General features: G+C 38.3%; 1 protein-coding gene across 10 annotated transcripts in view; it reads left to right on the plus strand.

Moving 5' to 3' along the window:
- LOC133608884 (protein mono-ADP-ribosyltransferase PARP6) overlaps nucleotides 1–27,503 on the plus strand; it is a 101,622-nt gene that overhangs the window by 71,329 nt on the left and 2,790 nt on the right. For all 10 annotated transcript variants that reach the window (XM_061964502.2, XM_072913384.1, XM_061964503.2 and 7 more), the window contains 5 exons: nucleotides 6,163–6,235; nucleotides 13,373–13,442; nucleotides 16,233–16,312; nucleotides 16,469–16,532; nucleotides 16,600–16,684. In XM_061964502.2, the coding sequence (XP_061820486.1) occupies nucleotides 6,163–6,235; nucleotides 13,373–13,442; nucleotides 16,233–16,312; nucleotides 16,469–16,532; nucleotides 16,600–16,684 (372 nt within the window). The remainder of the gene's footprint in view (nucleotides 1–6,162; nucleotides 6,236–13,372; nucleotides 13,443–16,232; nucleotides 16,313–16,468; nucleotides 16,533–16,599; nucleotides 16,685–27,503) is intronic.

A 27,503-nucleotide genomic window follows, 5' to 3' on the forward strand; every position in this document is an offset into this window, starting at 1 on the left:
AACCTGTACCACTGTTATTTTTACAGTAAAATTCTGGCGACTGAGCTGCCAACTTTTTGCTGTAAAGTCTTTTTTTTTTTCTACAGTTTCTTACGAGAAAACGGTACCACTGTTATTTATTGCAGCAATCTTTGGTGACTGAGCTGACAGTTTTTATTGTAAATAGTAAATTTTACAGTGCATTACTGTAAATGGAAAAACTGTACCACTGTTATTTTTACAGTAAATTTTGGCGACTGAGCTGCCAACTTTTTGCTGTAAAATCTATGGGTTTTTTTTAGTTTCTTACGAGAAAACGGTACCACTGTTATTTATTACAGTAATCTTTGGCGAGTGAGCTGACAGTTTTTATTGTAAAATAGTCAATTTTACAGTGCATTACTGTAAATGGAAAAACTGTACCACTGTTATTTTTACAGTAAACTTTGGCGACTGAGCTGCCAACTTTTTACTGTAAAATCTACGTTTTTTTTTTTTTAGTTTCTTACGAGAAAACGGTACCACTGTTGTTTATTACAGTTATCTTTGGCGAATGAGCTGCCAACTTTTTACCGTAAAATCCGTTTTTTTTTTAGTTTCTTACGAGAAAACGGTACCACTGTTATTTATTACAGTAGTCTTTGGCGAGTGAGCTGACAGTTTTTAATGTAAAATAGTCAATTTTACAGTGCATTACTGTAAATGGAACAACTGTACCACTGTTATTTTTACAGGAAACTAAGACGACTGAGCTGCCAACTTTTTACTGAAAAATCTATGGTCTTCTTTTTTTTTTTACAGTTTATTTTGAGAAAACGGTGCCACTGTTGTTTATTACAGTTATCTTTGGCGACTGAGCTGCCAACTTTTTACTGTAAAATCGATGGTTTTTTTTTAGTTTCTTACGAGAAAACGGTACCACTGTTATTTATTACAGTAATCTTTGGCGAGTGAGCTGATATTTTTTATTGTAAAATAGTCAATTTTACAGTGCATTACTGTAAATGGAAAAACTGTACAACTGTTATTTTTACAGTAAACTTTGGCGACTGAGCTGCCAACTTTTTACTGAAAAATCTATGGTCTTCTTTTTTTTTTACAGTTTATTTTGAGAAAACGGTGCCACTGTTGTTTTTACAGTTATCTTTGGCGACTGAGCTGACAACTTTTTACCGTAAAATCTGTTTTTTTTAGTTTCTTACGAGAAAACGGTACCACTGTTATTTATTACAGTAATCTTTGGCGACTGAGCTGACAGTTTTTATTGTAAAATAGTAAATTTTACAGTGCATTACTGTAAATGGAAAAACTGTACCACTGTTATTTTTACAGAAAACTTAGGCGACTGCGCTGCCAACTTTTTAATGTAAATTCTATGGTCTTTATTTTTTTTACAGTTTATTTTGAGAAAACGGGGCCACTGTTGTTTATTACAGTTATCTTTGGCGACTGAGCTGCCAATTTTTTACTGTAAAATCTGTTTTTTTTTAGTTTCTTACGAGAAAACGGTACCACTGTTATTTATTACAGTAATCTTTGGCGAGTGAGCTGACAGTTTTTAATGTAAAATAATAAATTTTACAGTGCATTACTGTAAAAAGGAAAAACTGTACCACTGTTATTTTTACAGTAAACTATGGCGACTGAGCTGCCAACTTTTTACTGAAAAATCTATGGTCTTCTTTTTTTTTTACAGTTTATTTTGAGAAAACGGTGCCACTGTTGTTTATTACAGTTATCTTTGGCGAATGAGCTGCCAACTTTTTACTGTAAAATCTGTTTTTTTTAGTTTCTTACAAGAAAACGGTACCATTGTTATTTATTACAGTAATCTTTGGCGACTGAGCTGACAGTTTTTAATGTAAAATAGTCAATATTTTACAGTGCATTACTGTAAATGGAAAAACTGTACCACTGTTATTTTTACAGTAAACTTTGGCGACTGAGCTGCCAACTTTTTGCTGTAAAATCTGTTTTTTTTCCTACAGTTTCTTACAAGACAATGGTACCACTGTTATTTTTTGCAGCAATCTTTGGCGAGTGAGCTGACAGTTTTTATTGTAAAATAGTCAATTTTACAGTGCATTACTGTAAATGGAAAAACTGTACCACTGTTGTTTATTACAGTTATCTTTGGCGACTGAGCTGCCAACTTTTTACCGTAAAATCTGTTTTTTTTTAGTTTCTTACGAGAAAACGGTACCACTGTTATTTATTACAGTAATCTTTGGCGACTGAGCTGACAGTTTTTATTGTAAAATAGTAAATTTTACAGTGCATTACTGTAAATGGAAAAACTGTACCACTGTTATTTTTACAGAAAACTTAGGCGACTGAGCTGCCAACTTTTTAATGTAAATTCTATGGTCTTTATTTTTTTTACAGTTTATTTTGAGAAAACGGGGCCACTGTTGTTTATTACAGTAATTTTGGCGACTGAGCTGCCAACTTTTTACTGTAAAATCTGTTTTTTTTTTAGGTTCTTACGAGAAAACGGTACCATTGTTATTTATTACAGTAATCTTTGGCGACTGAGCTGACAGTTTTTATTGTAAAATAGTAAATTTTACTGTGCATTACTGTAAATGGAAAAACTGTAACACTGTTATTTTTACAGTAAACTTTGACGACTGAGCTGCCAACTTTTTACTGAAAAATCTATGGTCTTCTTTTTTTTTTACAGTTTATTTTGAGAAAACGGTGCCACTGTTGTTTATTACAGTTATCTTTGGCGAATGAGCTGCCAACTTTTTACTGTAAAATCTGTTTTTTTTAGTTTCTTACGGGAAAACGGTACCATTGTTATTTATTACAGTAATCTTTGGCGACTGAGCTGACAGTTTTTAATGTAAAATAGTCAATATTTTACAGTGCATTACTGTAAATGGAAAAACTGTACCACTGTTATTTTTACAGTAAACTTTGGCGACTGAGCTGCCAACTTTTTGCTGTAAAATCTGTTTTTTTTCCTACAGTTTCTTACAAGACAATGGTACCACTGTTATTTTTTGCAGCAATCTTTGGCGAGTGAGCTGACAGTTTTTATTGTAAAATAGTCAATTTTACAGTGCATTACTGTAAATGGAAAAACTGTACCACTGTTGTTTATTACAGTTATCTTTGGCGACTGAGCTGCCAACTTTTTACTGTAAAATCTATGGGTTTTTTTTAGTTTCTTACGAGAAAACGGTACCACTGTTATTTATTACTGTAATCTTTGGCAAGTGAGCTGACAGTTTTTATTGTAAAATAGTTAATTTTACAGTGCATTAGTGTAAATGAAAAAACTGTACCACTGTTATTTTTACAGTAATTTTGGCGACTGAGCTGCCAACTTTTTACTGTAAAATCTGTTTTTTTTTAGGTTCTTACGAGAAAACGGTACCATTGTTATTTATTACAGTAATCTTTGGCGACTGAGCTGACAGTTTTTATTGTAAAATAGTAAATTCTACTGTGCATTACTGTAAATGGAAAAACTGTAACACTGTTATTTTTACAGTAAACTTTGACGACTGAGCTGCCAACTTTTTACTGAAAAATCTATGGTCTTCTTTTTTTTTTACAGTTTATTTTGAGAAAACAGTGCCACTGTTGTTTATTACAGTTATCTTTGGCGACTGAGCTGCCAACCTTTTACTGTAAAATCTTTTTTATTGTTTTAGTTTCTTACGAGAAAACGGTACCATTGTTATTTATTACAGTAATCTTTGGCGAGTGAGCTGACAGTTTTTATTGTAAAATAGTAAACTTTACAGTGCATTACTGTAAATGGAAAAACTGTACCACTCTTATTTTTACAGTAAACTTTGGCGACTGAGCTGCCAACTTTTAATGTAAAATCTATGGTCTTTTCTTTTTTTTTTTTTTGCAGTTTATTTTGAGAACTGTTATTTATTACTGTTATCTTTGGCGACTGAGCTGCCAACTTTTTACTGTAAAATCTATGTTTATTTTTACAGTTTCTTACGAGAAAACGGTACCACTGTTATTTATTATAGTAATCTTTGGCGAGTGAGCTGGCAGTTTTTATTGTAAAATAGTCGCTTTTACAGTGTATTACTGTAAATGGAGAAACGATACCACTGTTATTTTTACAGTAAAGTTTTGGCGACAGCACTTCCAGTTTTTTTTACTGTAAAATCTACAGTCCTTTTTTACAATGCATTACTGTAAATGTAAAAACAGTGCAACTGTTATTTTTACAGTAAACATTGGCGACAGTGCTTCCAGTTTTTTTTTTTACCGTAAAATCTAGAGTCCTTTTTTTTTTTTACAGTGCATTACTGTAAATGGATAAACGGTACCACTGTTACTTTTACAGTAAAATTATGGCGACTGAGCTGCCAACGTTTTACTGTAAAATCTATGGTCGTTTTTTTTTACAGTTTGTTTTTGTCTTAATACAACTTACATTTAGGCAACTTTCTGCGTTTGTAAAATGATATTGAAGTCACAAAAGTTACACCTTTATCAAACAAACTGCTGCCTGCAGGCTTTAATGAGTACAGTATTTCAGAGAAGAGGCCAGGCAGGTCAGGTCAGGGTTCTTAATCTTTTTGACCCCGATGCCCAACTTTTCCACTACAGAGGGGCATGGCACTCACTCTAAAATCAACAATAAATTAATCTTTGTTTTGATTTTAATGGTATTCAATAATTGTATCCAAACTACTTACAGTTTAACAGACTAACAACCTTTGCAAATTATATGAAACCATGTGTTAATCACAAAGATTATTATTTATCTAACACATAAACCTTAGGCTTATGTCAGGGTGATTACAAAAAAATCTAATTAAATATACGGCATGAGAATGCACTCATAAATAAAGAATGAAAAATAAATTTGCATATAATTACTTTTTTATTTTTTTTATTTACAGACAGACATAGTTTTGTATTTCATTATTGTTTATTTTGTTATTATCAGAGTCCAATTTGCAAAAAGGTAATCCCTAGAAGCACACAGTTTATAGACAGGGACCCACGGTTAAAATATACATCATCATATAATGTACAAAATACAGTACAATACAATACATTTCAAACCCTACCCACCAAATACGCATTTACCATTTCATTTATAAATAAAAAAGGAATCTTAAATCCACCAAATCAGTCTCAATATCCTATTATTCAAATTTGATTAAAAGGTTGCATCCTGAGTATCTGCGATACTCTCATCATACATACAGAGATCAAGTCCAAAATTATGCGACTAATGTACATTTCTCAACCATAAGGGGTGTGCTAAATGTACTAAGCATAGCGTCGCAATAAATTTAGCTTAGTGCGAGAATAAATAATATAACTCAACAATACTAAATAATAAATATGTTTCTAAACTAAACTGTCAATAAAAGAAGAAAAAATGGAATAAGCTACCCCTGAATATTAAGTCCGCCACCGCTCTGGACTCTTTTAGAGCACAGCTTAAAACTCACCTTTTTACCGCAGATGACTTTTGATTTATGTGTTCATTGTGAGTCTTAAATGTTTAGTTTAGATTCCTTTGTGTGTCTCAGTCTCAGTCTCTGTTTCTGTTTTTTTGTTTCTCCACTCGGGCTGCGCCCCGGGCTGATGTAACAGTTGGTTGGGGGGCGCATAATACATGAACATAACATAACATAACAAAATGCAAGTGAAAAAACAGCTTCACCACTTTAGTCATAATTTGTTCGCTTAAGAACCTTATTATGACTTTAGATCCGGATTTCTTTTGTTTGTTTGATATTGTCATTACTGCCACAAGTGGTGGAAAAGTGTATTGCAACTGAGTACCGCCGCGGCCTATATGGACCACAGCTGAGGTTAAGAAACACTGTATTAGAAAGTGGAGGACACTATTTTGTTTGTACAAAGCAGTTCCATAATGGTATTTAATAATAACATTGAATATATGCAAATATATTTAGTTTTTTTTGTTTATTTTGTATCTCCTCATTCAACATGAGCAAGTATATCCAAACCGGGGTATTGTGTCTAATCGTGCAAAGGCCGCCATATAAGGAAACAAAGTGTGCTTCTCGAACGTCAATACATTACAGCTCAATCATACTTTTAATGGTCAAACAACTGACGCACATTTTTAAAAATATGCATGAATTAATAAGAAGCCAGACTGAACTGCATCATTTTATCATGCCTCTTCTCTCTCGTCTCTCCCTACACTTGCTCTAGTGGGTCCCATATAGAGAACTGGCACTCTGTTCTGAGAAATGGACTAGTCAATGCCTCGTACACCAAACTGCAGGTACCTGCACCTTCACTGCACCACGCCTTCTCGGACCTTCAGCCTGCTTTCGAACAGAGCAGGCTGACTGTCCGGCTGATTCATTTTTGCAGTTAATAGATGCCAGCTTCCCTTCTGGGCTGTTTTGCCAGTAGAGTTTTGAGCCAACAGGGCGCACTGGTAGGGTCTTCCTGGCCAATGTGGGCAACACTGGACGCCACACCTCCAAGGACGGTGCCATCAGCTGTTATAGGAAGCTGCCCGTGCGCCCTCTTGGGGTGAACCACTTAGAGCACAGTGTAGGCTAGGTGTGACGTCGCAAAGGAAAACTGGACCTGTAGTGAGTAAAGACTTCTTCTTGTAAGGAAGGAGAGCTTCTGTCAAACGAGGTCAGTATCTGGAAAACATTGTACACAAAGGGGCAACAAGGAACTGACCATGCAGGTGGAACTATTAATTCCCTCTACACATGCTAACTCAGAGAACCAGAAGCAGATTTAAAGTTGGAATTTTACTGCAAATCACCGCATAGTAGCAAATCTGCTGCTTTCGAACAATCACCGGCCACTTCATTAGGTACAGTAGGGGTAGGAGCAGTGATTTTATGAGCAAAAAGTAAAATATGTTGTATATTAAGAAAAAATTATAATCTTAAGAAAAAAAAGTAACACTTTTATGAGGGTAAAGCCATAATATCATTTTTTAGAAGCATAATGTTGTAACATGTATTTTTTTTAAATTATAATATTATGACAAATAAAACGAAGAATAGCGTTTTAAATTTTTCAGAAAATTAGGTTGTGGTAAAAACTTTTAACATATTTAAAAAACCTATAATATTACGAGAGTAAAGTCAAAATATTGTTATACTGTATATGTTACAGCCTAAAAAACGTTTTTTTACCAAGTAAAACCAGAACCGTTTTTTCCTTGCCCTTATGTGGGCTCTGTACCGCGGATGTCGTTGTGGCTTGTGCAGCCCTTTGAGACACTAGTGATTTAGGGCTACCGTATTTTCCGCACTATAAGCCGCACCTAAAAACCACAAATTTTCTCAAAAGCTGGCAGTGCGGCTTATAACCCGGTGCGCCTTATATATGGATTAATATTAATATTTATTTTCATAAAGTTTAGGTCTCGCAACTACGGTAAACAGCCGCCATCTTTTTTCCTCGTAGAAGAGGAAGCGCTTCTTCTTCTACGGTAAGCAACCGCCAAGGTAAGCACCCGCCCCTCATAGAAGAGGAAGCGCTTCTTCTTCTACTGTAAGCAACCTCCAAGGTAAGCACCCGCCCCCGTAGAAGAAGAAGCGCGCGGATATTACGTTTCATTTCATTTGTGTGTTTACATCTGTAAAGACCACAAAATGGCTCCTATTAAGAGACACGCGTACAACGCAGAATTCAAACTCAAGGCAATAAGTCACGCAGTAGAACACGGAAATAGAGCAGTAGCGAGAGAATTGAACATACATGAATCAATGGTGCGTAGGTAGAGGAAGCAACTAGATGACCTGCGCCACTAAGACAGGGAGACAGCGCCGGACGACATACGCTATCATCTGCCAGTGGATTGTAAATGCCTGGGCGGATATATCAGTCTCAACTGTGGTCCGAGCTTTCCGGAAGGCAGGATTCACGTAACTGCTGGACAACAACAGCAACATTGACTCTGATGACTTCGACGAGACGGAGCCGGCCATTTTGGATGCCGTTTTCGCCCAATTTGTTAATTCAGACACTGAAGAAGAATTCAAGGGATTTATGGATGAGGAATAACTTCAGAAAGTGGGCTTTAAATGTTTATTTTGTGTGTTGTGTGACATTAACGTTTGAGCAACGTTGAGTTATTGATGTTGCTATTGCTCTGCACTAATTTGAGTGTTACTATTTTTGTGATTGCACATTTGCACATTACATTTTGGGGGTGAACAGAGTTGTTAGAACGCTGGTTTGTAATATATTATTAAAGTTTGACTGACCTATCTGACTGTTTTTTTTGACATTCCTTTTAGCGCAGCGTAGGCGCGGCTAATAACCCGGGGCGGCTTATAGGTGAACAAAGTTTTGAAATATGCCATTTATTGAAGGTGCGGCTAATAACCCGGGGCGGCTTATAGTGCGAAAAATACGGTATATAAATAAACATTGATTGATTGATAATGTCAACGTTAAAATACAGTAGTATTCATTAAGAACTAAGGCAGATGTTTTATTTAACAAGTATATTTAATATTTTGGAAACTGTAACCTTACACACAGTTTGAACAATGTGTTTGAATATGGGAAAATAAAACGCTGTACTTAAATAATCAAATCTTTGGCGTACCACTATTGGTACATGTACCACAGTTTGATAATCAATGGCCCAGATACAATTTAGAGGAAAAACATCCCAAGAAGAAACTTGAAATAGTGGTTGTATTTACCTGACGTTAATAACTATGCGAGGCTCGAAGTGGTGGGCCAGCAAGCGTCTGTTATCATCGCCTTCTGGGTGGCCTTTTGCCTTTCTCGAAGAAAAATGCCCGATGCTTGCGTTATTTTAAAGGGGAACATTATCACAATTTCAGAATGGTTAAAACCATTAAAAATCAGTTCCCAGTGGCTTATTATATTTTTCGAAGTTTTTTCAAAATTTTACCCATCACGCAATATCCCTAAAAAAAGCTTCAAAGTGCCTGATTTTAACCATCGTTATATACACCCGTCCATTTTCCTGTGACGTCACATAGTGAATACAAACAAACATGGCGGAAAGAACAGCAAGATATAGCGACATTAGCTCGGATTCAGACTTGGATTTCAGCGGCTTAAGCGATTCAACAGATTATGCATGTATTGAAACGGATAGTTGTAGTGTGGAGGCAGGTAGCGAAAACGAAATTGAAGAAGAAACTGAAGCTATTGAGCCATATCGGTTTGAACCGTATGCAAGCGAAACCGACGAAAACGACACGACAACCAGCGACACGGGAGAAAGCGAGGACGAATTCGGCGATCGCCTTCTAACCAACGATTGGTATGTGTTTGTTTGGCATTAAAGGAAACTAACAACTATGAACTAGGTTTACAGCATATGAAATACATTTGGCAACAACATGCACTTTGAGAGTGCAGACAGACCATTTCAGGCGCGCTAAGAACATATATGTGTCCACGATTTCAGCACTCAGGTTAACCATACCTAAATAGACACAAAATACTGCACTACACAAGACTACCCGAATGTACTCGAATGATTGAAAAAAATAAATGTTTTTAAGCTAAATAATTGGTAAACACAGTTTATGTATAATAATTTACGTAAAACCGCGAGTAATGAATAAAGTTTTCATCAATTAATATATTCTGTAGACAGACCCTCATACGCTCTCTTCTCCTGAAAGCTGATCTGTCCAGTTTTGGAGTTGATGTCAGCAGGCCAGGGAAGCTAGGGTCTTTATCGTTGGAAATGCATCTGCTTTGAGTGTCGCAGGATATCCACACATTCTTGCCATCTCTGTCAAAGCATAGCTTTCGTCGGTAAAGTGTGCGGAACAAACGACTGACCATTTCGTCGGCTTTCCCCACACCCTCGTATTTTGAACAAATTTTGTCCAATTTCTTGCCACTTTCGCATCTTTGGGCCACTGGTGCAACTTGAATCCGTCCCTGTTCGTGTTGTTACACCCTCCGACATCACACTGACGAAAGTGAGAAAATGGCGGATTGCTTCCCAATGTGACGTCAGTTTGTGACGTCATCGCTCCGAGAGCGAATAATAGAAAGGCGTTTAATTCGCCAAAATTCACCCATTTAAAGTTCAGAAATCGGTTAAAAAAATATATGGTATTTTTTCTGCAACATCAAGGTATATATTGACACTTACATAGGTCTGGTGATAATGTTCCTCTTTAAGCTGTTGGAACCGTTCAAATCGTCAAAAGGATAAAAGTTTCTTCGGAGTTCCCGTAGAGGTAATCAAGAAGAGCGAAAGAGTGAAAGATTTTACAAAAGAGACGAGAAAAGGAGCACGCACTCCAGTCGAAGAAGGCAGCGTTAAAGAACGCACAAGTTTGCAGTGATCACTTCGTTAAAGATATACTTTTACCATTTAGTATTTCCCGTTTAAGTATTGCCGTATTTTCCGGACTTTAAGGCGCACTTAAAATCCATTCTTTTTCTTATAACCCGGTGCGCCTAATGTAAGGAATAAGTTTGGTTGAGCTTACCCACCTCGAATAATTTTTATTTGGTACATGGTGTAATGATAAGTGTGACCTGTAGATGACAGTCAAACATAAGAGATAAGTGTAGGCTGCACCGTTTTATGTGCTTCAACATACGAGTATTATTATGGTGTGTGTAAAAGGTAAGACATAATATCTGGCGTTTTGTTTCGCAATATTATGCAAAAGCAACTTTTCTTACCTTTCGGTACCTGCTGATCTGTGTTTGGAATCTGCGTAAATCCTGAAAAATTGCACAAGTCCGCCTTTGTAATCTGTGCCGACGCCGTAGTCGATAAGCTTCTTCTTTTTCTCTATCTTCTTGTTATGGGACATTCATCCTCCGCTGTTGCCTTTCCTAATATAAAGTAGTGTAAAGTTCTTACTTATATCTGTCAGTAAACTCGCCATGAAAGTGCTAAAACATACCGGTATAGTGAGTTTACATTATTCACCCAAGGAACTTTAGTTATTAGAGTTGGACGGTTTTTCACGGGACACATTTCCGGTGTTGTTGTTTCCGGATGCTGCTCCGTTAATGATTGAAGTAAAGTCTGAATGTCATTAAAACAGTTAGCTCCATCTTTTGACACTTCTTCCACCCCCGTCCTTGCACGCTACACCGCTACAACAAAGATGACGGGGAGAAGACGCTGCCGAAGGTGAGCCACGTAAATAAGACCGCCCACAAAACGGCACATCTTGAAGCGACTGTCAGAAAGCGGCTTGAAGATGATCTGTAAAACATAATCAATGCAACATTTTGACCAAAGAACCACCATTACAAGTTATGTAGACCACAAGGAAGGGTTTTCCATTTAGAAAAAAGAAAAAAAAATATGACTCCTTTAACGCACCTTATATATAAAAAAAGATTTAAAAAAAATAGACCATACATCGGCAGTGCGCCTTATAATCCGGTGCGCCCTATGGTCCGGAAAATACGGTATCTTGATATTATTTGTATTTCTTAAAACAAATTTCTGCTACGAGTGTTTCATAAAGCACCAACTTGGAGAGTCAAAGGGATCTCCGACGTATAAACCCTGATATCACTCGACAAATCTTATTTCGATAACGTATAGGGATCGATTCTATTGCACAGTTTGCATTTATATGCTCATATCTGCTTTTAGTGGTAAGATCTAGGCCCCTTGCGTACTCAGATAGTTCACACTCTGTTTGCTGCACAGTAACCATTTTGATTTGGTGGCCCACCACTTTGTTCACTTCCGTTCAAAAGTCACAAATCCAGATGCAACCTATTATGAAAAATAATTTACAACCTGCAAAATTTGAAAAAAAAAAAAAAAATGCAAACGAATGTAATAATGTAAGAAAAAAAAGTTTCCACAAATAACAGGCTTTGTCATTTATCGTAGATGCGGCTGATTCTTACATAGTGTAACTTCCTAGCGACTGTATAAAATGTTGCACATCTATTATAAGCAATTGTATAAAATTTTAATACATTTATTATAAGCAACGGTATAAAACTTCATCCATCTAATATCAGCAATTGTCTTGCATATGAATTGTGCTCTATAAAGAAACTTGCCTCGCCTAAAAGCTCTTGGGTTGGTTTACAAAACGGAAACTATCAAAGTAGCCCCAACATTTTTAGGTTCATATTTTCAGTATGTTGTCCTCGCCAAATACTACAATAAAATGTTCAGTGCCACAATATCAAACTCATTGTCGTGTGTTTCAGACAGTGTCGATTAAAAAAGAGCATTATTCACTTTGTGGAGGCAGAATTGTTTTTCCATACAGTATTGGATGTGTACCTAATGTTGTGGGCGGTGATCATAAACAGGCTTGTTATTAATAAACTGTTTTAAATGTTGATGTATGACCTTCAATACATGCATTACTATGTCACATTGCATCTGTTCATTTTTTAAATATTTTCATTTACAGTTGTTTTTAAGAAAAAACATATGATATGCAAAAACATTGGAGCTTGGATAGATTATAAATACAAAATATGCTTCCTCCCTACTTTACACATGGACTATCATCTCTTAACATTGCCTCCAAACTAGAGATGTCCGATAATATCGGCCTGCCGATATTATCGACTGATAAATGCTTTAAAATGTAATATCGGAAATTATCGGTATCGTTTTTTTAATTTAATTTTATTTTAATTTTTTTAATTAAATCAACATAAAAAACACAAGATACACTTACAATTAGTGCACCAACCCAAAAACCCTCCCTCCCCCATTTACACTCATTCACACAAAAGGGTTGTTTCTTTCTGTTATTAATATTCTGGTTCCTACATTATACATCAATACAGTCTGCAAGGGATACAGTCCGTAAGCACACATGATTGTGCGTGCTGCTGGTCCACTAATAGTACTAACCTTTAACAGTTAATTTGACTCATTTTCATTAATTACTAGTTTCTATGCAACTGTTTTTATATTGTTTTACTTTCTTTTTTATTCAAGAAAATGTTTTTAATTTATTTATCTTATTTTATTTAATTCATTGTTTTTATGTTTTTAATTTATTTATCTTATTTTATTTAATTCATTGTTTTTATGTTTTTAATTTATTTATCTTATTTATCTTATTTTATTTAATTAATTGTTTTTAAAAGGACCTTATCTTCACCATACCTAGTTGTCCAAATTAGGCATAATAATGTGTTAATTCCACGACTGTATATATCTGTATCGGTTGATATCGGTTATTAAGAGTTGGACAATATCGGATATCGGCAAAAAAGCCATTGTCGGACATCCCTACTCCAAACCATACTTTTTTTCATCACACTGCAATGGAATGTGACATCTGCCATCCCCAATATGCCATCACTCTTTGCCTACATTAGAATTTCTAGTACAAGTAAGTAATGGACATATAATGCAAGACGCTGTATTCTGGTACACTATTGGTTAAAATGACCCTTCTCTCCTGCTCTTTCCAAACCCAAGCTACACGGGGCTGCGTACGGGAAGGGCATCTATCTCAGCCCCATCTCCAGCATATCTTTTGGATACTCAGGTAGGAACAAGTCCTGGTCCCCATCTGGCACCCAATTATCACATGTGTGAAGGGTTTTCAGGGGATACTGCTGTGCTGTACGGCGTCGTTTGTCCATTTCAACTACTGAGCCTTCTACTGTACCATTTTTTGTAGTGGCTGCGTAAATAATGACTGTTAAAGACTTTATGTGTACTGCTCCATCCGCCTTTAATATTGCTAGGCTTGCATTCATTCTACAATTCCATCCATCCATCCATCCATCTTCTTCCGCTTATCCGAGGTCGGGTCGCAATTCTACAATTCTCTATTGCTAATTACTTCCCCCATAATAGTATAATACGTTGCATGGTCAAGCTGCTACCATGATAAAACCCTTTATTAACTGTGCAGTCAACATTGTAATATAACGTTTTTATATATTCGACCATCAGACAGGTGCAAAAATAATGTATCCACAGTTAATGCTTAGGTACAATCCTCATTTTTCAGGATTAGGATTCTATTTATTGTCATTACAATGTGGTAAGATCTAATCCATAAGTGCATTAATTTGTAAAAAAAAAAGATATTTATGTATGTGTATACTGTATAATTATTCGGAGTCTTTATAAGTATACGTAATGGATAGAGAGTACCGTATTTTTCGGATTATAAATCGCAGTTTTTTGCATAGTTTGGCGGGAGTGCGATTTATACTCTGGAGCGACTTATGTGTGAAATTATTAACACATTACCGTAAAATATCAAATATTATTATTTATCTCATTCACGTAAGAGACTAGGCGTATATCAGCAATCATCACACACACACACGTCAAACAATGAAAATGTGTCGAAATGTCTATACTTGGTGTTGGATTTTATCAAATAAATGTCCCCCAAAAATGTGACTTATATATGTTTTTTTTTTTCTTCATTATGCATTTTCGGCCGGTGCGATTTATACTCCGGAGCGACTTATAATCCGAAAAATACAGTACTATAAAAATACACACAAGCTTTTACACTCCATGCTTACGATACACGTGTAAAAATAATTTAACCACTGTTAATTCGTGTATCATTCATTTTTAAATATATATAACCAAAACTAAGAGAATGAAACAAATTGTATTTTTCAATATATTCAATTCTTGTCTCGGTTAACAACATGCCATTACTTCAATTTTTTTAGACTTCATTAGTCTTCCTGTCTTCTTTTTTTATTTTTTACCTGCAAGCCCAAGTAAAACTACTTTCAGGTAAACTTGGTTTCTCAAATGGAATAGCAAAAAGTACGTTGAAAATGTCCGTTTTTCCATTTTCCAAAATCGAAAATTGGAAAAACGTTTCAACAAGTCGTTTTTTTTTTGAGTTAATGTTTTTTATGTTGACAAACAAATGAACAGATAATAGTAGTGTTAAGTACCTGTACTTGGAACGCAATCTTTCCATCACCAGACTCGATATGCCGCCCCCTCTTGGTGTGACGTCGTCTACAGAACAGGAGCCCATTTCCCCGCATAGACAGTGTAGAATAAGGCATTTAAAACGTATTAATTTAATCACTTAATTGCATGTTTTTGTCGCCCTGGTCCATGGTTACTTTAAATATGATATAGTTAACATTATGAAGAAAAAAGACATCAAATAATCGCCAGTTCCGGAGTTCCGTGTTCTTCCACAGACACCATAGCATGTGTTTCCTCATGCTCTTTCAGCATTTCCTCAAACTTCTTGAGGAAAACATCAGTGGAAGAGGACAAAAAAATCCTTTTTTTTTTCTTACCTTCTTTTTCTCTTATTTTTGATTGCCGGGTCTGCTTTTCTTTCCCTGTTTATATCGTGATTTCTACCAAAACACAAACTACACTAGGGTTGTACGGTATACCGGTATTAGTATATTACAGCGATACTAATGAATCATAATCGGTACTATACCTATAACCTCTGAAAAATATTGGTTTGACACCCCCTCCACTCTCCAACCCTAGGTTTAGGTCTAAGGGTTAGGGTTAGGGTTAAGTAGATTAATCATTACTTTTCTACCACTTGTCCTTAATAATTTTGACAAAATAATAGAATGGAAAATGACACAATATGTTACTGCCTACGTCAGCAGCTAAATTAGGAGCCTTTGTTTGCTTACTTACTACTAAAAGACAAGTTGTCTTGTATGTTCACTATTTTATTCAAGGACAAACTTGCAATAAGAAACATATGTTTAACGTACCGTAAGATTTTTTTGTTAAAATAAAGCCAATAATGCAATTGTTTGTGGTCTTCTTTATTTAGAAAAGTACCGAAAAGTATAGAAATAATTTTGGTACCGGTACCAGGACAACACTAAACTACACAATATGAAATTACCTCCAGTCTTCTGTGGGTGACGTCAGCAGACTGATGCAGGCCCGCCCACATTTTGGCGCAAAAAGTGGCCGTTCGCAAAATGCTGTAAACTTTTTTTTTTTTTAAACAAGCTTAAAATTACTACTGTGTTTATTTTGGGCAGAATTATGCCTGTCAACATCATTCTTAGAGTTCCAGAATACAAGTGCCAATGTTGTGAACACTCGAGTAGCCCTCAAAGTCACACTATCATTCTTTACTGCGGTCATTTTACCATATTACACATTCCAATCTTGTCCAAAATGAACTACTGTACAATATTACTGCACTGGCATTTCGGTTCAGTAAATTTGACGCAAGGGTGAGAGCTCTGTGGGTAAAATTGTCTTTGGTATGAGACATAGGAGACCGCCAGAGGACAATTCTTACTACTGCTCAAGCGAAGGTCATTGTAATGGAATTGTGTTGTGTTACGTGCAGGAATGGGGAAAGGACAACACCGCATGCCCACGAAAGACGAGCTAGTGCAGCGTTACAACCGCATGAACACCATACCACAGGTGAGGGACAAACGATATGAATTTGTCACCGAAAACCAGCAGCCAATGAGCCGAATCCAGCTTGTGAGGGAGTTTAATAATGCCAATCTAAATCAATACGAACAACTCAGAAAAGCATTTTTCCCTAAGTTAACTGTCTTTTGATGTTTTGAGCAGAGCCGTCCAATACAATCGAGGTTTCTTCAAAGTCGAAATCTGAACTGCATTGCACTTTGTGAAGGTGAGACCAAAAATAATGAAAATTAAGAATGTTGTACTCACCGCTCTTTTTTTTCCCTCCCCAACAGTCATCACATCCAAGGATCTGCAGAAGCACGGCAACATTTGGGTGTGTCCAGTGTCGGACCATGTTTGTACTCGCTTCTTTTTTGTGTGAGTAATCGTCGTATTTAAGACATATTTCACAATTCTTTTTCCAAATTCTGTCAAATTGATTTGATTGATTGAGACTTTTATTAGTAGGTTGCACAGTGAAGTACATATTCCGTACAATTGACCACTAAATGGTAACACCCGAATAAGTTTTTCAACTTGTTTAAGTCGGGGTCCACTTAAATTGATTCATGATACAGATATATACTATCATATATACTATCATCATAATACAGTCATCACACAAGATAATCACATTGAATTATTTACATTATTTACAATTCGGTGTGTGGAGGGGGGTGGGGGGGGGGTGGGGGTTAGGTTCGGTTGTTATCATCAGTCATCAACAATTGAGAACAGAGAAATGGATATTGAAACAGTGTAGGTCTGACTTGGTAGGATATGTACAGCAAGTAGTGGACAGAGAGAGAGAGAGAGAGAGATAGAGAGAGAGAGAGGGAGAGGGGGAGAGGGAGATGAGAAAAGTATCTACATTTGATTGTTTACATTTGATTATTAACAATCCGGGGAGGGTGTTAGTTTAGGGTTGTAGTTGCCTGGAGGTGTACTTTTATTGCGGTTTTGAAGGAGGATAGAGATGCCCTTTCTTTTATACTTGTTGGGAGCGCATTCCACATTGATGTGGCATAGAAAGAGAATGAGTTAAGACCTTTGTTAGATCGGAATCTGGGTTTAACGTGGTTAGTGGAGCTCCCCCTGGTGTTGTGGTTATGGCGGTCATTTACGTTAAGGAAGGAATAAAGGTAGCCTTTATTTTATACCGTATTTTCCGCACTATAAGCCGCCCCGGGTTATTAGCCGCACCTTCAATGAATGGTATATTTCAAAACTTTGTTCACCTATAAGCCGCCCGGGTTATAAGCCGCGCCTACGCTGCGCTAAAGGGAATGTCAAAAAACAGTCAGATAGGTCAGTCAAACTTTAATAATATATTACAAACCAGCGTTCTAACAACTCTGTTCACCCCCAAAATGTAATGTGCAAACGTGCAATCACAAAAATAGTAACACTCAAATTAGTGCAGAGCATGCTCGATTGTAGCTGAGATAGGCTCCAGCGCCCCCCGCGACCCCAAAGGGAATAAGCGGTAGAAAATGGATGGATGGATGGATGGATGGATGCTCGAACGTTAATGTCACACAACACACAAAATAAACATCTAAAGCTCACTTTCTGAAATTATTCCTCATCCATAAATCCCTCGAATTCTTCTTCAGTGTCTGAATTAAAAAGTTGGGCGAATACGACATCCAAAATGGCCGGCTCCGTCTCGTCGAAGTCATCAGAGTCAATGTTGCTGTTGTTGTCCAGCAGTTCCGTGAATCCTGCCTTCCGGAAAGCTCGGACCACAGTTGAGACCTATATATCCGCTCAGGCATTTACAATCCACTAGCAGATGTTGGCGTATGTCGTCCGGCGCTGTCTCCCTGTCTTGGTGGTGCAGGTCATCTTGTTTCTTCCTCTACCTACGCACCATTGATTCATTTATGTTCAATTCTCTCGCTGCTGCTCTATTTCCGTGTTCTACTGCGTGACTTATTGCCTTGAGTTTGAATTATGCGTTGTACGCGTGTCTCTTAATAGGAGCCATTTTGTGGTCTTTACAGATGTAAACACACAAATGAAATGAAACGTAATATCCGTGCGCTTCTTCTTCTACGGGGGCGGGTGCTTACCTTGGTGGTTGCTTACAGTAGAAGAAGAAGCGCTTCCTCTTCTATGGGGGCGGGTGCTTCCCTTGGCGGTTGCTTACCGTAGAAGAAGAAGCGCTTCCTCTTCTACGGGGAAAAAAGATGGCGGCTGTTTACCGTAGTTGCGAGACCTAAACTTTATGAAAATGAATCTTAATATTAATCCATATATAAAGCGCACCGGGTTATAAGCCGCACTGTCAGCTTTTGAGAAAATTTGTGGTTTTTAGGTGCGGCTAATAGTGCGGAAAATACGGTATGTTTTGGATTTGTAATTCTTCTTTGCCTCCAATTGCTCTAGATCAGTGGTCCCCAACCGGGTCGCAGAGAAAGATTGAATGATGTATAAGCGACCACATTTTCTCTGACTTAAAGGGGAACATTATCACAATTTCAGAATTGTTAAAATCATTAAAAATCAGTTCCCAGTGGCTTATTATATTTTTCGAAGTTTTTTTTCAAAATTTTACCCATCACGCAATATCCCTAAAAAAAGCTTCAAAGTGCCTGATTTTAACCACCCGTCCATTTTCCTGTGACGTCACATAGTGAAGCCAACACAAACAAACATGGCGGAAAGAACAGCAAGCTATAGCGACATTAGCTCGGATTCAGACTCGGATTTCAGCGGCTTAAGCGTTTCAACAGATTACGACTGTATTGAAACGGATGGTTGTAGTGTGGAGGCAGGTAGCGAAAACAAAATTGAAGAAGAAACTGAAGCTATTGAGCCATATCGGTTTGAACCGTATGCAAGCGAAACCGACGAAAGCGACACGACAGCCAGCGACACGGGAGAAAGCGAGGACGAATTCGGCGATCGCCTTCTAACCAACAATTGGTATGTGTTTGTTTGGCATTAAAGGAAACTAACAACTATGAACTAGGTTTACAGCATATGAAATACATTTGGCAACAACATGCACATTGAGAGTGCAGACAGCCCAATTTTCATCAATTAATATATTCTGCAGACATACCCTCATGTCAGCAGGCCAGGGAAGCTAGGGTTGATATTCTTCTCTTGATCATCTTGGGACGGTGTGAGCCAAGACATCCAGGGGGTTTAGCTCGCTCGTCTGCGGGAACAAACTGCCGCCATTGCTTGCTGTGCTAGCGAGGTCCTTTGTCCCTGAATTGCTCACACACTCCGGCAGATTCAATGGGGGTGTGGCGGCAGATTTCTTTGACTTTATCGTTGGAAATGCATCTGCTTTGAGTGTCGCAGGATATCCACACATTCTTGCCATCTCTGTCGTAGCATAGCTTTCGTCGATAAAGTGTGCGGAACAAACGTCCAATTTCTTGCCACTTTCGCATCTTTGGGCCACTGGTGCAACTTGAATCCGTCCCTGTTCGTGTTGTTACACCCTCCGACAACACACCGACGAGGCATGATATCTCCAAGGTACGGAAAACAGTCGAAAAAACGGAAAATAACAGAACTGTTTTGACCCGGTGTTTGATAAAATGGCGGATTGCTTCCCGATGCGACGTCACGTTGTGACGTCATCGCTCCGAGAGCGAATATTAGAAAGGCGTTTAATTTGCCAAAATTCACCCATTTAGAGTTCGGAAATCGGTTAAAAAAATATATGGTCTTTTTTCTGCAACATCAAGGTATATATTGACGCTTACATAGGTCTGGTGATAATGTTCCCCTTTAACTTTGGCCTGTCCCACCAAAGAGCTTGTTCATGCGCAATAAAACTCCTGAAAGAAAGTCGCCATTTGTAGTATTTGTTATATCTTTGTTACATGCGACACTGCACATTAGGCCTTGTTCACATTGCAGGTCAATAACGATTAGTTTGCCCGTATGCAACCTGTATTGGATTTTTTAATTTTTGTGTGAACAGTGCAATTCCCAATTTTTCATATCCGACCCAGGCCTCTCTTCATAGCCGTTTTTCGAGGGTAATCGCCAATACACCGTTGAATGGATGCGCGTACAAAAAAACCCGGCATAGACAAATAAACACTTTACAACAGCAGACCGTTGATTGTGACGTAACAACAATCTTTTGTCCTAAAATAACACTTCAGTTGGCATTGATTAAAGCAAGCTAGAACAGACTGAACAGCACATTACTTCAACTGCTTCAGCCTTAACAACCCCCTCCCCCACACTGTGACAACAATGCAATATGAAGTATTAACGATAAAACATGAAATATTAAGAGTATGTGAAAGTTTGACTCCTACCTTGTTTACTTTCCTGACGACTTCATTACAGTTTTGTAATCAGAAATATCAAGCAGCTAAAATGCGCCAAACATGGTGAAGTGTGGTGAGAGTTTTGTATATATTACCCATCATGCCCTATAATGGATTTATATATGTGTAATTTTGAATTATATATACGTGTTTTAATAAATCCACAAAGGTCAATATGTGTTATGTGCGACCGTGTGTTGACTTTATTTGTTGGTTGTTGGAAAGTTGTTTGGAGTGGGTCATACATATTAATGCTATGCTCAAGGCAATAGAAAATAACCTTGTGGTCGCTAACTAGTGATTCAATCAAACTACACCTGTAGACGGTAAAATCTACCCGATATCACACCAAAGAAATTTGCAGTGGAATAAATTTAGACAAAAAAAAAAACACACCGCGGGCCAATCTTGTTAAACTTGTGATGTCTCGCAGGTCGCATTGAAGACTCCGGCGGGCTGTAGAGTGGACACCTCTGAACTAGTTTTTAAAACAATATTAACATACATGTACTCTTGGGGGCCCCCCTTGTGGCCGCGGGGCCTTAATTAAGCAACCGTTTAATAAAGTCAAAAACAAATAAGGCAAGAAGATAAGTATCCTACACTTCTCTTTTGTAGAGTAAATCTGAACAGCCGATATGGGCATCTACATCATACTTGCCAACCTTGAGACCTCCGATTTCGGGAGGGGGGAGGGGGGGCGTGGTTGGGGGCGTGGCTAAGAGGGGATGAGTATATTTACAGCTAGAATTCACCAAGTCAAGTATTTCATATATATAAAAATATATATATATATAAGAAATACTTGACTTTCAGTGAATTCTAGCTATAAATATATATTTATTTTATTGTATATATATATATATATATATATATATATATATATATATAAAAGAAATACTTGAATTTCATCCATCCATCCATCCATTTTCTACCGCTTATTCCCTTTTGGGGTCGCGGGGGGCGCTGGAGCCTATCTCAGCTACAACCGGGCGGAAGGCGGTGTACACCCTGGACAAGTCGCCACCTCATCGCAGGGCCAACACAGATAGACAACATTCACACTCACATCCACACACTAGGGCCAATTTAGTGTTGCCAATCAACCTATCCCCAGGTGCATGTTTTTGGAAGTGGGAGGAAGCCGGAGTACCCGGAGAGAACCCACGCAGTCACGGGGAGAACATGCAAACTCCACACAGAAAGATCCCGAGCCCGGGATTGAACCCAAGACTACTCAGGACATTCGTATTGTGAGGCAGATGCACTAACCCCTCTTCCACCGTGAAGCTTCAGTGTTCATTTATTTACACATATACTTGTTGAGTTAAGGGTTGAATTGTCCATCCTTGTTCTATTCTCTGTCACTATTTTTCGAACCATGCTGAACAGGGTACCCTCTCTGATGATGCATTGCTGTGTGGCACGCACAAAAGTGCTTTAATCAAATGCACTAGATGGCAGTATTGTCCTGTTTAAGAGTGTCACAACATTGCTGTTTACGGCAGACGAACTGCTTTACGGTAGACCAAAACGTGACTGCTGTTGTTGTGTGTTGTTGCCGCGCTGGGAGGACGTTAATGAAACTGCCTAACAATAAACCCGCAAAAGGAACCAAGAACTCGCCCTGATTATTCTACAGTTAAAACGTCATTGGGCAGGCACACCGTTTATATTGTGGGAAAGCGGACGTCCGCCTGAATTTCAGGAGATTTTCGGGAGATAATTTGTCCTGGGAGGTTTTCGGGAGAGGCGCTGAATTTCGGGAGTCTCCCGGAAAATCTGGGAGGGTTGACAAGTATGATCTACATCAACTATATGATTTGCCTGAGAAGCTGGACAGGACAAAACAAATAAAAAATAAATAATAAAAATAATTAAGCAACCGTTTAATTCGCCTATACCTTGGGCCGGTTCTGCACAGAGGTCAGATTGCATTCACAGTAGCAATCGCATTTGTTTTTGTAATGTGAAGAGCCACTTAAAAGATTGGATTTGACCAAAAAAAATCAGACCTTGCTTTGTGAAAATAGCCTTAATGGATAAAATGTACTTGTGCCAGATTGTATCCAAGGGATAATTTTCATCTGCAGTCCCTGGCAGGTTGATGGTATAAACAAAAAGGTCCATAAAAAGTTAAGTTACGCAGCACCAACATCAGACATTAACAGTACAATAAAATACAGATTCAGACATAAAAATAATTTAAAAAAATACAAAGGAGACCCAGGCAGCACGGTGGGAGAGAGGGGTTAGTGTGTCTGCCTCACAATACGAAGGTCCTGAGCAGTCCTGGGTTCAATCCCGGGTTCAATCCCGGGCTCAGGATTTTTCTGTGTGGAGTTTGCATGTTCTCCCCGTGACTGCGTGGGTTCCCTCCGGGTACCCCGGCTTCCTCTCACCTCCAAAGACATGCACCTGGGGATAGGTTGATTGGCAACACTAAATGGTCCCTAGTGTGTGAATGTGAGTGTGAATGTTGTCTGTCTATCTGTGTTGGCCCTGTGATGAGGTGGCGACTTGTCCAGGGTGTACACCGCCTTCCGCCCGATTGTAGCTGAGATAGGCTTCAGTACCCCCCGCGACCCCGACGGGATTAAGCGGTAGAAAATGGATGGATGGATAAAGAAGACCCATCTAAAACAGTAGGTTGCTGATCAAAAAGTGCATATGGCAGGTGGAGAAGTGCTATAGTGCTAATAAAGTGAAGTGTGCTAAATTGTTGCATATAATAAGAAAATACACATCTCCCTTGGCCTAGCAAGATAAAATTCTGATATAATTGCACATAGCCCTTTTTACAAACCCCATTTCCATATGAGTTGGTAAATTGTGTTAGATGTAAATATAAACGGAATACGATGATTTGCAAATCATTTTCAACCCATATTCAGTTTAATATGCTACAAAGACAACATATTTGATGTTCAAACTGATAAACATTTTTTTTTTTTGCAAATAATCATTAACTTTAGAATTTGATGCCAGCAACACGTGACAAAGAAGTTGGGAAAGGTGGCAATAAATACTTCGCTGGGCCTGAGCTCATCTAAGATGGACTGATACAAAGTGGAAAAGTGTTCTGTGGTCTGACGAGTCCACATTTCAAATTGTTTTTGGAAACTGTGGAAGTCGTGTCCTCCGGACCAAAGAGGAAAAGAACCATCCGGATTGTTATAGGCGCAAAGTTGAAAAGCCAGCATCTGTGATGGTATGGGGGTGTATTAGTGCCCAAGACATGGGTAACTTACACATCTGTGAAGGCACCATTAATGATGAAAGGTACATACAGGTTTTGGAGCAACATATGTTGCCATCCAAGCAACGTTACCATGGACGCCCCTGCTTATTTCAGCAAGACAATGCCAAGCTACGTGTTACATCAACGTGGCTTCATAGTAAAAGAGTGCGGGTACTAGACTGGCCTGCCTGTAGTCCAGACCTGTCTCCAATTGAAAATGTGTGGCGCATTATAAAGCCTAAAATACCACAACGGAGACCCCCAAACTGTTGAACAACTTAAGCTGTACATCAAGCAAGAATGGGAAAGAATTCCACCTGAGAAGCTTAAAAAATGTGTCTCCTCAGTTCCCAAACGTTTCCCGAGTGTTGTTAAAAGGAAAGGCCATGTAACACAGTGGTGAACATGCCCTTTCCCAACTACTTTGGCACGTGTTGCAGCCATGAAACTCTAAGTTAATTATTATTTGCAAAAAAAAAAAAAGTTTATGAGTTTGAACATCAAATATCTTGTCTTTGTAGTGCATTCGATTGAATATGGGTTGAAAAGGATTTGCAAATCATTGTATTCCGTTTATATTTACATCTAACACAATTTCCCAACTCATATGGAAACAGGGTTTGTACATAAGTAGTTAGTGTCAACAGATTGTACCAAAATAAAACCTACGTAAGTGTATCTATGTATGAAATACTGCACACAATATGAATACATAACTTTTAGAATAGAATAAGAAATCTATAAAAATCCATTGGAACTAATGGCAAATATGTCTAGTTTTATGATATATCTCTGCTCATGTCCTCGACGACGACAAATCACTTATAACGCTTTAGAAAAGCTAGCGAAAATGAGTAAAAAACAAAAGTCTTTAAAGAGCATTTTTTGCAAAGGGAAAAAGTTCAGGGCTCCCACTAATCAGCGTTATGAGTTGGATTATTTGGTGCTTTCATTTTTGCTGTATTTATCTGCCACGTAAAGAAGGCCGGTCCGTGAAAATAATGCCTACATTAAACCGGTCCCTGGTGCAAAAAAGGTTGGGGACCCCTGTTCTAGAATAACCGGAGATCAATAGCTGGATTAATTTAGAATTATCCTTTATAAATATCAAAATATATATTTTTCTGTTCTATTTCGGTTCTGTGTTATTCTGTAATTTGCCAGGGATGTGACTCAGCAAAATACAGTATTGACTTTGTTGTATTGATACAGCCATATTAGGGTGATCAATGATAATGCTTCAAATCATGCGATGAATCACAAAACATGATCACATTAATCATGTAAAAGCGCAGATTAATCACAATATTTATTTCGAGCACACGAGCTCCTTTACCTTAACTGTTGATGGTTATCTGAAAGGCTCAGCAGGTTGCTTTAGGGCAGGGGTCAGCAACCCAAAACTTTGAAAGAGCCATATTGGACAAAAAATACAAAAAACAAATCTGTCTGGGTCCGCAAAAAATTAAAAGCCGTATATAAGTCTTATAATGAAGGCAACACATGATGTAAGTGTCTATATTAGCAATAATAGCCTACTATCAAAATGACTATGTGTTAAATGTGAAAATTGTATATTTATTCTACATATATTTACAACATTAGAAACCATTAGTAAATCAGAGGCTACTCAGAAGGTGAGAAAACTCCTGGAAATTACTGGCTTTTAATGGCCAAAGGTATAGATGTGTGCATTCATGTTAAAGGAAACGTCAGGCGGTCTTCTTTTAATAGATTTATTACAATCTTTGGCAAGCTAGTTAACGTTTGCTGTGGTCTGGAACAACATGGCACACAAACAACTATGAGAAATGCAGCCAATATTACATACATATAATGTGTCATGAGACATGCAAAACTATCCATCCATCCATCCATTTTTTACCGCTTATTCCCTTTGGGGTCGCGGGGGGCGCTGGAGCCTATCTCAGCTACAATCGGGTGGAAGGCGGGGTACATCCTGGACAAGTCGCCACCTCATCGCAGGGCCAACACAGATAGACAGACAACATTCACACTCACATCCACACACTAGGGCCAATTTAGTGTTGCCAATCAACTTATCCCCAGGTGCATGTCTTTGGAAGTGGGAGGAAGCCGGAGTACCCGGAGGGAACCCACGCAGTCACGGGGAGAACATGCAAACTCCACACAGAAAGATCCCGAGCCCGGGATTGAACCCAAGACTACTCAGGACCTTCGTATTGTGAGGCAGATGCACTAACCCCTCTGCCACCGTGAAGCCCCATGCAAAACTAAATTATATAAAAAGAGGATTAGAGATGTCCGCTAAAATCAAACTGCTTTAAAATGTAATATTGGAAATTATCGGTATCGGTTTCAAAATTATCAGTATCGGTTTCAAAAAGTAAAATGTATGACTTTTTAAAACACAGCTGTGTACACGGACGTAGGGAGAAGTACAGAACGCCAATAAACTTTTAACGTGCCGTCCCAGTCACATAATATCTACGGCTTTTCACACACACAAGTGAATGCAAGCATACTTGGTCAACAGCCATACAGGTCACACTGAAGGTGGCCGTATAAACAACTTTAACACTGTTCTAATAATAATAATAATAACTGGAATTTATATAGCGCTTTTCTAAGTACCCAAAGTCACTTTACATGTAGAACCCATCAATCATTCACACCTGGTGGTGGTAAGCTACTTTCATAGCCACAGCTGCCCTGGGGTAGACTGACGGAAGCGTGGCTGCAATTTGCGCCAACGGCCCCTCCGACCACCACCTATCATTCATCATTCAATTCACCAGTGTGAGTGGCACCGGGGACAAAGGGTGAAGTGTCCCGCCCAAGGACACAAAGGCAGCGATTTTTTGGATGGTAAGAGGCGGGGAGCGAACCTGCAACCCTCAGGTTTCTGGCATGGTTGCTCTACCCACTACGCCATGCCGCCCCACTGTTACACATATGCGCCACACTGTGAACCCACACCAAACAAGAATGACAAACACATTCCGGGAGAACATCCGCACCGTAACACAACATAAACACAACAGAACAAATACCCAGAACCCCTTGCAGCACTAACTCTTCCGGGACGCTACAATATACACCCCCCGGCTACCCTCCCACTCCCACTTCAACCCTGCCCCCCCAACCCCGCCCACCTCAACCTCCTCATGCCAATATTATCCACATCTCCCAAATTGCAAGCTCCTGTTTTGAGGCATGTTAAAAAAAATAATGCACTTTGTGACTTCAATAATAAATATGGCAGCGCCATGTTGGCATTTTTTTCCATTACTTGAGTTGATTATTTATTATTGATTATTATTTTTGGAAAACCTTGTTACATTGTTTAATGCATGCAGCGGGGCATCACAACAAAATTAGGCACAATAATGTGTGAATTCCACGACTGCATATATCGGTATCGGTTGATATCGGAATCGGTAATTAAGAGTTGGACAATATCGGAATATCGAGTATGGGCAAAAAAGCCATTATCGGACATCTCCAAAGAGGATAAAAGTAAAGGAAATTAAATGAGCTCAAATATACCTACAAACGAGGCTTAATGATGCAATATGTACATACAGCTTGCCTAAATAGCCCCATTAGCACTCCAACAAGTCAATAACATCAACAAAGCGCACTTTTGTGTATTCACGCACAGCAT

The sequence above is a fragment of the Nerophis lumbriciformis genome, linkage group LG06 (assembly GCF_033978685.3).
Source record: "Nerophis lumbriciformis linkage group LG06, RoL_Nlum_v2.1, whole genome shotgun sequence".
Classification (NCBI taxonomy): Eukaryota; Metazoa; Chordata; class Actinopteri; order Syngnathiformes; family Syngnathidae; genus Nerophis; species Nerophis lumbriciformis.